General features: G+C 47.9%; 1 protein-coding gene across 2 annotated transcripts; it reads right to left on the bottom strand.

Annotated features, from left to right (window-relative positions):
• Nucleotides 1-1,324: 1,324 nt before the first annotated feature.
• On the bottom strand, nucleotides 1,325-7,513 carry LOC148108621 (uncharacterized). 2 transcript variants are annotated; one of them, XM_087869104.1, is made up of 3 exons: nucleotides 7,298-7,513; nucleotides 3,943-5,947; nucleotides 1,325-3,834 (listed from the first exon to the last, which is right to left on the bottom strand). In XM_087869104.1, exons 1-3 carry the CDS (start codon nucleotides 7,511-7,513, stop codon nucleotides 1,325-1,327), a joined length of 4,731 nt encoding a protein of 1,576 aa, XP_087725230.1. The 2 variants fall into 2 exon arrangements, with proteins under 2 accessions (XP_087725230.1, XP_087725231.1); XM_087869105.1 differs by having other exon boundaries at nucleotides 1,325-3,772; nucleotides 3,887-5,947.
• Nucleotides 7,514-10,737: the final 3,224 nt, after the last annotated feature.

Here is a 10,737-nt window from a genome sequence, read left to right on the forward strand (position 1 = left end):
AAGGCTGAAGGATCTGCTTCCAAGCTCACTCACATGATTGGTGGCAGGATTCAGCTATTCAGAGGCTAAGTGAGGACCTCACTTTCTTGACAACTGTTTTCCAGTGGTCTCAGTTCCTTGCCATATGTGCCTTTCCATAGGACAGTTCACAAGATGGAGGATGGCTTCCCTCAGGGAGCAAGCAAGGGAGCAAGAGAAATGCCCAAGGTGGAGCTACAGACTTTATAACCTATGCTCAGAAGTGACATTCCATCATGTCTGCTGTATCCTAGCTGTCAGAAGCGATCCCCTAGATCCAATCCACACTCAAGGAGAGAATATACAAGGACATGGATACTGGGAAGTAGGGAGCATTGGGAGCCTGCCTATCACAGTATAAATGCTATAGTAGAGGTAGGCATGAATTGCTACGGGAAACACCATGCAGGTGGCAATGCATAGCAAGAAAAACATCAAAAGAGTAACTGGGTAATAAGATTATGGATTATTTTTCCTTTTCTGAATTTTAAAAAATTTCTCCAATGAGCAGGTATGGGTTTTACAATGAATTAATAGGAAAGCTTAATGAAAGTGAAGAAAAGAAGGGAGAAAGGAAAGGAGGGAGGGAGGATAAAGAAGAGAGAGGAAGAAAACCTGAATTAAATTCTCACCTCCAGCACTCATGGATTTAGGCTCCATGAATCTTCTTCCACATGCTGAAGCTGCCTACAGAAGTATCATAAAACATGTGCCTTTTGGCTCAGAAGTTTCAGGCTTGATTAAAGCAAATAATTGGCTCCAGGATGTCCTACCGGTGAGACAGGCAAGGCAACAAGTAATTATAGTTGACAGTACTTGTGAAGTGGAGGGGGGGAATGGTTTTTCCATAAAGTATGTTAATGGGCATCAGAGTTCCAGCTGGGGGAATGCCCCGTAATCAGTTCCCTTCCTTGTGACCAAAAGACTTGAATATCAGTGTTCAGTGCAGAGCACCACCCCTCCCACAAACAGTTTGAACATCCTACCCCAATCGGAATTAGCTTGGACCAGGACAGAGCCATGACAGAAACCTCAGTAAACCCTACTGTGAGGAGCTAGGGAAAGGAATGTGTTTAGGAGATGATGACATTGGGTTGCCCCACATTCCCAAAACCTTCAATACCATAGAGTAGGATGGCTTCTACCCCACTCACAAAGTATCCCAACCTCCAAAAGGGGACACTCAGAAGACATATGCCAGAAATATCAGAACCCCACAGGGCCCAAATAACCAATTTTATTAGAAGCTTTGAGGGTGAGCAGACCACTCATGCCTTCTGTGTTCTGAGGACCCTGGGCCTGCGGCCTACTTTCTAAAGCCATGCTGGTGCAGAAAACATCTCAAATGCTTCATAAAACCAAACTTTTGGGGGGCTGGTGGATTCTGTAGGGCTCCATGCAGGTTCTTAGGTTCCCCTTGACCCTGGAAACGCTCTGTCTTAGGAAGAGCAGCCTCAGCACGGCAGTTACCTGGTGGCTGAAGGTCTCTCTTCAGAGAAGTACAGACTCCAATGCTATCCTCCCTTGTACATTGGTCACCCACTTTGGGAAGCAGGGTAGGATCAGAATCCCTCAGACTCAGACTCAGGTTGGGGGCTGAGCGCTGAGGCTTGGCCAGGTGTGGGGACCAGGATACCTTGTTCAGAAGGGTCATGCTCAACCTTGCTGCTGCAGAGTGAAGACTATCTTTGAAGCTGGAGGTGTTTGTGAAACAGGAGGAAGGCTGCTGTGCAGCCTCTCTGCCCTCTGGAGCCTCCAGGCTTCCTCTTCTCCCCTGTGTAGGCTGCTGACATTTAAGTCTGGGGGGCTTAGGAGCCTCCTGGGATGTGCGCGCTTTCCTCCAGTAGTCATGGCCTGCCCTGGAGTATGAGGTCCTCAGTCTGCAGTGAGCCATCTCTGCCTGCTGAGAGACTCCTGGCCTAGCCTTTTTCCTGTCCCTGCTGTTCTCATTGGAAGGCTCTTGGCCACACCAGCTCCTAGACTGTGCTGCAGGCCTGGAGTTCCTGCGAGCGGCAGCAGCCTTGGCTCTAGGAGGAGCCTCTTCCTGGACATCCCATGGTTCTCTGGTGCCTCCTGGTGGCCTGACTCTCCCACGCTTTTCAGAATGGATGGAAGTGCCCGTGGGTTCGCACTGGTGTGACCCACATTTCTCCAGAGCTCTGGCCTGTGTAGGAAGTTTTAAGCTTTTTCTTTCTGGGGGCTGAATTCTCTGGGATCTCTCAGTTGACTTAAGGCCTGGCCTGAAGCCCTGGGCCTCACAATGTCTTTCTTGCTGTCGTTGGAGCTCACAGGCTGTGATTAATCCAGGGAGCCTCACCCCAGCAAGGGGTGGTGGGCACGGTCCTAATAAGAGCAAATGGGACTCCAGGATCCGCTGGGGGAGACCCCACTTCAGGTGTGCAATCTTCCGTCGCATGAGGGACTCCAGGAGGAGCCGTTGGCTCTTTTTGAGGACTGGCCACTTGGGCAGGACAGTGAGGGCAGTGGGAGCACCCACCAGAGCTGTGGCAGCTTGGGAGGCCTGGCCACATGAGACAGAGGGGCAGGCAGAGGGCAGGCCCAAGGGAGCAGCCACAAGTTCTCCAGAATGTAAGTTCTGGGGCTGGCGAGTCAGGGCAGAAGTCTTCCCTGCATCCACACTTCTACCCCTTGGTCGGCTTCTCTGGGCTTCAGATGGGGCCTGCTGGGAGGTTAGCCTGACCCTTGCTCTATGCTTTTTGGCAGAGGCCGTGCTCTGTCTGACCAAATGTTCTCCCTCCCCACTCCAGTTGGGGAGAGGCTTCATCTCAGGACAGGAAGCAGAGGCCACTGCCTGTTCCTGTTCCATGGCCCCACATCTGTAGCCAGTGAGGGCTGGGGGCCCCTCACCCCCAGAAGAGTCAACTGGGAGACTGTCTTTAGCAGCATCTTTTCCTCTGACCTGCTCCTCGTTTCCTCCTCTTGAAATATGAGGACCTCCGGCCTCCTCAGCTCTGCACTCTCTCTGGCCCCTGACATCGTGGATTTCTGCAGCATCCTCATCTCCATCCTTGTTCCAGTTCCCCAGCCCTTGTATCTGGATCTCTCCATCAACTTCACTTCTTACCTGTCCCTGGTAATTTCCCTCTGGAGCCTGGGTTTCTGTACCATCATCACCTGTGGTCCCTCTCAGGTTTCTCTTCCCCTGTATTTCAGTCTCTGCACCATTCTCACCTCCCACCTGCTTCTGGTTTGTCCACTCTGATGAACAGCTCTTTTCATCAACTTTGCTTTTCATCAGTCTCTGGGGACCTCCCCTAAGTCCCTGGGTCTTTCCACTATCCTCGCTTCTAGCCTCTCTCTGACTTCTCTTTCCCAATGTCTGATTTTCCTCCTCCTTTCTTCTGGTCTGCTCCCAATTGGTCCTCCCTGGTGAGTGGCTCTCTCCAGTTTCACAATCTAACTGTCCCTGGTTCTCTCTCTCAGGCGTCTGAGTCTCTACAGCATCTTCACTTCCAGCCTGAATTTCTGTTCCATTCTCACCTCCTGTCTGCTTCTGGTTCTTCCACTCTGATAAACGGGTCTTTATATCAATAACACCTTTTAACTGGCTCTCGTTTTCTTCTCCAGGTTCCCAGGTCTCTGTATCACCTTCACCTGCAGCTTCTCTCTGGCATATCTTTTTTGGAGCTTGAATTTCTGCACCATTCTCTTCTCCAAACTGCTCCTCTTTCTTCCACTCGGCTGAATGAGTTTCTCCGTCAGTTTGACTTGTTAATTGTCCCTTGTTTTCGGCCTCAGATGCTTGGGTGTTTCCACCATTCTCATCTCCAACCTGCTCCTCTTTCTTCCATTCTGCTGAATGAGTTTCTCTATCAATTTGACTGGTTAATTCTCCCTTGTTTTCAGCCTCAGATGCCTGGTTGTTTGCACCATCCTTGCTTCCAATGTATTCCTGAATCTTACACTCGGGTGTATGAATCTTGCCATTAATTTTACTGCTTAACTGACCCTGGTTTTCTTCCCCAAGTTCCTGGGTCTCTTTATCATCTTCACCTTTAAGCCCTCTCAGATTTCTCTTCCCTAATGCCTGAATGTCTATTCTCTTCTCATCTCCAAACTGCTCCTGGTTCCTCCTCTCTGTTGGATGGGTGTCTACATAAGTTTCATGTCTTAATTGTCCCTGGTTCTCTGTCTCAGGAGCCATGGTATTTGTACCATCCTCATCTCCATCTATTCTCTGGTCTCTCTTCTCTGGTGTCTGAGTTTCTGCTCTAAGTTCACCTCCAGTCTGATTCTGATTCCCCCAACATGGTATCTCAAATTCTCTGTCTATTTCACTTGCTACTGGTCTCTGGTCTCCCCACCATGGCGCCTGGATCACTACCCAGTCCTCCTCTCTTATCTCCCTAAGGTTCTTTCTTCTAGATATCTGGGGCTCCCCAGCATCCTCACCCCTTCTCAAGCCTTGGTTTCTCCACCCCACTAGAAGTTCACGTCTTAGTTGTTTCCAGATCTCTTCCCTAGATGCTTGGATCTTCCCAGATTTCTCCCTTCCACCCTGATCCTGCTTTTCCCACCCTGGTGTCTGAATCCCTATAACATTCTCACTTCCAAAGCATTCCTGTTTTTCCCACCCCAGGGTCTGGGTCTCCACACCTTCCTTTTGTGTTACTTCCCCCAGGTTCTCCCTCCCAGATACCTGGGTTTGCACATCATTCTCACCTTCAACCTGGGCCTTGTCTCTCCTCTCCTGTGCCTGAATTTCTATACCAGTATCATCTCTATTCTTGTCTTGTTTTCCCCACCCTGGCGCCTGGCTTTCCTCACCATCCTCACTTCCAATCTGGCTCTGCTTCCCCAATTCTTGGGCCTTGGTCTCTCCTTCATCCTCTCCTCTGGCCTCTTTCTTGTTCTTCTCAAGTGCCTGGGTCTCAACGGCATCCTCATTTCTACTCTTATCCTGGTTCCGCCACTCTGGTGTTTGAGTCTCTGCATCAGTTTTACATCTTAACTGTTCCTGGTTCTCTACTATATGTGCCTGGGTTCCAGGAGTATTCTCACCTCCAGCCTCCCTCTCGTTTCTGTTCCCTAGTTCCTGAATTTTGGCTCTATTCTCTATTCCCATCTGGTCCTGATTCTTTGACCCTGGTGTCAGGATATCTCCATCAGTTTTACTTATTACTAGTCTCTGACTTCTCCAAGCCAGGACCTTAGTCTCTGCATCATCCTCCATCTCAGAGTTCACTGGGAGTTGACTTCCGGTTGCCTGAGTCTCCCAAGCGTCCTCCCCACTGCTGTCTGTCTGGTTCACCCACCTTAGAGCCTCTCTGCCTAGCATCTGGTTTTCCCTCCCTGGTACCCAGGCCTCTTGTGGGCAGCCCCAGGACTTCCAGGTGGACATTCCCACTTGTTGGTTGGAAGGATCAGGCAGGAAGTCTCTTGAGCAGAACTGCAGCCTCTGAGATGAAGAGAGGTTTGAGAGAGAGGTGGCTAAAATCATGGGTGTGAGGTGAGACCTCATGCTGACAACAGGCTCTAGTGGTACCAACTCTTCCTGGGAGTGGACCAGCAGCTGCTCCATCCTTTGGTACCTGTCCAGGGTAGGGGATAGTGACTTGGAAATCAGGTGAGTCTGCTCATCACTGAGACACCAGGGTACCTGCCATGCTTCCCAAGAACTGTCCTGGGAAAGCATACAGGTGCTTGAAAGGGAGGTGGTGCAAAAGAAGGGCTCAAAAGGAGTGTGGAAATCCCAAGGTGGGCCCTGACATGGGTGCTGCCAAGAGAGCAGGTATTGGGTCCATGATTCCTGGAGGCTCCTCCGGTATTCCTGCCTCTTCTTTTGTACCCATTGTTGGACATGAGCATCCAGGCCACTGAAATCACCAGGACTGAAGAAGAATTCAGGAGTCATCCTGAAACAAGTGTCATGTCTCACGGAGGGCACTGCCCACTTCTTCGGTGGCACCTGTAGTTGAGAATGGAGAAGCAAAACCCGTGTTCACACATTGTCTCAGCTAATTCTCACAGATCAGAATTACAATCTCCATTATCCAGATGAGGATGCTAGGCTCAGAAAAGAGGGAATCACTTCCCTTAGGGCATTCATTTAAGAAAAACAAAGAGCTTACTCCAGGCCAGACACTATTCTAGATGCTGGGGTTACCAGTGTGAACAAGACAAAGTCCTTGTCAGGTGCTATCTTCCAGACATGGAAGACACAATAACCAAGTATACAACATGTTAGATATTGAAAAGTGTTCTGATGGAAATAAAAGTAGAGTGGGTTGGGGCTAACTCCATTAGACAGGCTGGTCACACACTTCTCAGAGGAGGTGACATTTGACTGGAGACCTGAATGAAATGATAGGCAACCAAGTGACATCTGAAGAAACAGCATTGAAGGCAGAGGAGATGTTAGTGCAAAGGCCCTGAGGTCAGAACAAGGTCATGTGTGTGAGAACATCAAGGGGTCCCTATGTCCAGAATGGAACATGTGATGAAAAGAGTGCTGGGAGATGAGGTCAGAGAGAAATGTAGGACAGATCATGCTGGGCCTTGGACTTATGGTTAGGAGTTTGGATTTTATTCTGAGTTTGAGAGGGAGTGCTGGGAGCCCTTGTAGGGATTTGAGGGGCAAAGTATTATGGTCTGTTTTTAAAAGTTGGTTCTTGCTCACAAGCATAAGGTTAAGCCAGGTGCAAAAGAAAACCTGTATGATTTCATACAGGCAAAACTAGTCTATGTTATTAGGAATCAGCATAGTTGTCACTACTGCAGCTTCTGGGCTGCAGTAATGGTGTTTCTTAATCTGGGGGCTGCACATGATTGTATTCAGTTTGTGAAAATTCATTGATTTATACACATATAGTCTATGTATGTGTATTATCCTTGGATTAAAATTTTAAGGGGGAATTAGAAAGAAAGAAGATCATTTTGTCAGCTGAGTGGAACATTGCCTGTGCTTGGATGAGAGAGGCCCCAGGAACCAGACAGAAGGCAGTACTACAGTGTAGGTGAGACATGAGGGACACTTTGCCCAGGGGGCTGCGGGGAGATTTCAAGAAGTGATCATATTTGAGATCTGGTTTGCAAGTAGAGCCCATAGGACTTGTAGATGGATTGAATGTGTGGAGCGAGGGAGAGAGACCAGGGTGACTGATGGGTTTGGGGCCTGGGGATGCTCTCTCTCCCTGACCAGTCTTAAGTTCCCCCATGTGATTCATCTCTGGTACATAGGGCATAGAACAGGGGCCTCGTAGCAAATGAATGAGAGAAGCTTAGTGCTGAGGGAAGGAGGTGTGTGGGGCCCCCTCACCTTGATGACCTTCCTCATGCTGGGGTGGGTCCTGGTGACCTGGTGCCAGTAGTGCTGGACCTGCCAGATGAGAAAGAGGCAGAGCACGAGCAGGTTGCCACAGCACCGAGGGTCCCTGCAGCTGCGATCCTCAGAAAGCAGGCCCCGCACAGGCTCCCACTCAGGGCCCTGGAATGGCCCCACCACAGCACAGGCTCCCAGCAGTGGCAGCAACATGACAAAGCTCAGGTGAGCAGGTGGTGTTAGGGAGTTGGAGGGCAGGACTGGTATGGCTGACTCAGCCAGGTTGGGGTGAGATAGCCCCTGCCTCACAGTACCTGTGTCACTGAGGCTACCTCACAAAGGAGCCTCAGCCTCCGTTCCAGCTCCTGAACCAGGCACCAGAGCTGGTTAACGTGCCCTCAGTGCAGGTAAGACCAGCACTGGGGACCTGTCCAAAAGAAATTAAGAGGAAGAAGAATTTGTTTTAGATATCCTGTCCTCTGGAGTGAAGAGATTACATTTCTCCCTGTGTGATGGGGTGATGTAACATGTAGCCCGCATGATTTCTTTCTTCCTATTAGATACTTTCATCAGTGTGTAAATCTGTTTATCTAATACCAAACTTTTAATAATGAACACTGTATTGAATATGTGTATCCTTCTTTGACCACCTAGCATTCCTTCCTCTTTGCTCACAGTATTCTGGTTTTCTGTTGGGGATTACTTTTCCCATCTCAGGATTGGTAGAGAAATAAATCAGTGTTAGTAGAGAAGTAAATGCTACCCTGAAGATTGTCCTTCACCCAAAGGTTATATTCAAAATATTGAATAGTGGAACAGAAAGGGGCATCAACCAATCAGATGGGCCAGGCCTTAACCCTTTAATAGCTGATTTGTAAGTGTTTCTGAGAACCCCAGGAGGGGGACATCACCTACTTACCAACCAGTTGTGATGTATTTCTCTATTTTAAAAACCCAGTATGCTACATGATGTATCCTGGCTAAATGTCACTCCAGCTTATATCTGATACTCTCTCATAGATCTAGGACAGTCAAGGAATGGAGGTGTGACTTAGGTTGGCCAACTGGGCTTTCTCTGCCAGGGCTCTAAATACCAAGAACAGAGATTCAAGGTGGGAATAGGAAGTTGGTGAGAAAAAGAAAAAGAACTGGCCATTTCTATCAATTAAGACTTGGTGTTGCTAGGAGCTGGCCTGACACTCACAGCTGGGCGTTGGTATTCTCCTGTTCAACATAAATAACTTCATAGATTATCAACATCAGACAAAGCCACTCTGTGATAATCAAGACAAAAACAGAACCACTCTTTAATCCCATTTGAACACAGACAAAAACATGAACATTATTGAAACCACAAAAATCACCAAATTCCCCTTATCCTGGTTAATATGAGTGAGTGCTATTTCTTTACCAATTACTGCTTTAGCCCCACTTCATTCCATCCACCTTGTAGGTAAGATTATTAAGATGCACGGGGCGCCTGGGTGGCACAGCGGTTAAGCGTCTGCCTTCAGCTCAGGGCGTGGTCCCGGCGTTCTGGGATCGAGCCCCACATCAGGCTCCTCTGCTATGAGCCTGCTTCTTCCTCTCCCACTCCCCCTGCTTGTGTTCCCTCTCTCGCTGGCTGTCTCTATCTCTGTCAAATAAAATCTTAAAAAAAAAAAAGATTATTAAGATGCGCAATCATAGGGGTACCCGGGTGGCTGTGTCGGTTAAGTGACCAACTCTTGATTTTGGCTCAGGTCATGATCTCAGGGTCATGAGATCAAGCCCTGCATCAGGCTCCACGCTCAGCAGGGAGCCTGCTTGAGATTCTCTCCCTCACTCTTTGCCCCTCCCTGCTTGTGCACTCTCTTTCGCTAAAATAAATATAAATAAATAAATAAATCTTTTTAAAAAGAAGATGCCCAATCACAGAATTATTCACACTCCCTGATGCCATCTAATCCAGAGCAAACCCCACAATTCCTTGAACCCACCCTAAAATCACCTAATACAACCCAAATCCTACAGTAAATCCTTTCTAATGCCTCTTATTGAGAAGGCTTATCATTCCCCATGGTGTGCATTCTGCCTTGATGCAATAAGTAATAACACTATAGGGTGTGTTCCTGCTAGTCCTTGGCCGGAGGGCATTGACAATGGAGTGAGACTGTAGGGCTGGTTCTGCCCTCACAACCAACTCCTGTGGAATCTATGGGATCCACGACAGAGTTTTTTGCAAACTCTTTTTTGGTTGCTTGCCAGCATAAATCCCTAAGTGAAATAGGCACTACCTTTGGACCAGGCATAGTGCCAGCAGATAGGTATCCAAAGTACCCAAGCCATCTACAAGACCTGCACTCATAGAGCTCTCAGTGTGGTTGGAAAGGTGGACACTGAATAAAGGCAGAGTTGACAGATGCTATAATGGGCAAGGACACAGGGCTGTGGGTCCATCCAGCAGGGGCATTTACCTGGTCTGGGTGATCAGGGAGGCTTCACTGAAGAGGTGATGAATAGGAGTTAGCTTAGCAAAACAGTGGAGCACATTACACCCAACAAAGGGTGATGGATGGGGTTAGAGAAATTGGGGTGTGCTCAGGGTAGAAAAAGAGGGTAGAAAAAGGTAGAGCTATTATCATTGGGATGTAGGCGGGGACTGGTGGAGAGGGGCCTAGTAAGCTATGGCAAGGACTTAGGGTTTTAAGCACAGAAGTGTGGTAAAAGAAATTTATAAGACAGATTGATCTTGAACATATGTCAACATTTATTAACTTACTAGCAAGGGATACAACAAAATACAAAAAGGTGACCTAGCTTTAAGAGAATTTGGAAATTGAGTTATTATATAGTCAGGAAACAGAATTAAGTGAGATGTACTGTCTCCTTACTCATAGTAATAAAAACATCAAGTTCCCATCATTCTTTACTGAGGAGACCTGGGATATGACGGTCCTAGATGCCAGGTAGGCCAAATAACAACTGGAAATTGTTATAAAGGATATGTAAAAAGCAAATGATAAGGACACATCTATAAATATAAATTGGAATGTTTAATTCCCCAACAATGGTTGTTGATATGTCCCATTAGTATGGAAACATAAATAGGATCTGAAAAGTGAGCAACAGAATCCAAATTACAGGTTCTACTCTTACACAGGACCCATCTGTGGGCATTTCTTAATTTGGAGACAAATCATGTTCTTTGACAAGCTGTATAAGATATGCATGAGGTGAAGTTTGATGGAGCAATTTTTTATGTAATTTATGTTCCATCCTGCAGCCAGTTCAAACCCATCCCGTTGCCCCATACCACAACTCGTCTCAGGTATAGCAGCCAGATGTGGTGGAAGTAACCCAGGCCAATAGCCAAAATCCCAAGGCCAAGTTCTGATTCAGCTACTGCCTCACTCTGTGACTGTGGGCAAGCAGCTGGCCCCTCTCCACCAGTCCGC

The sequence above is a fragment of the Ursus americanus genome, chromosome 17 (genome assembly GCF_024610735.1).
Source record: "Ursus americanus isolate L20-20 chromosome 17, mUrsAme1.1.p, whole genome shotgun sequence".
NCBI lineage: Eukaryota > Metazoa > Chordata > Mammalia > Carnivora > Ursidae > Ursus > Ursus americanus.

What these genes read in the sequence shown, in the direction of transcription:
- LOC148108621 (XM_087869104.1), bottom strand. Translation starts at nt 7,513, where the DNA reads ATGTTGCTGCCACTGCTGGGAGCCTGTGCTGTGGTGGGGCCATTCCAG. An exon ending in GCATGAGGAAGGTCATCAAG is followed by an intron (nt 5,948 to 7,297) that starts GTGAGGGGGCCC and finishes TCTCAACTACAG; the next exon opens with GTGCCACCGAAGAAGTGGGC. An exon ending in CAAGATTCATACACCCGAGT is followed by an intron (nt 3,835 to 3,942) that starts GTAAGATTCAGG and finishes AAACTCATTCAG; the next exon opens with CAGAATGGAAGAAAGAGGAG.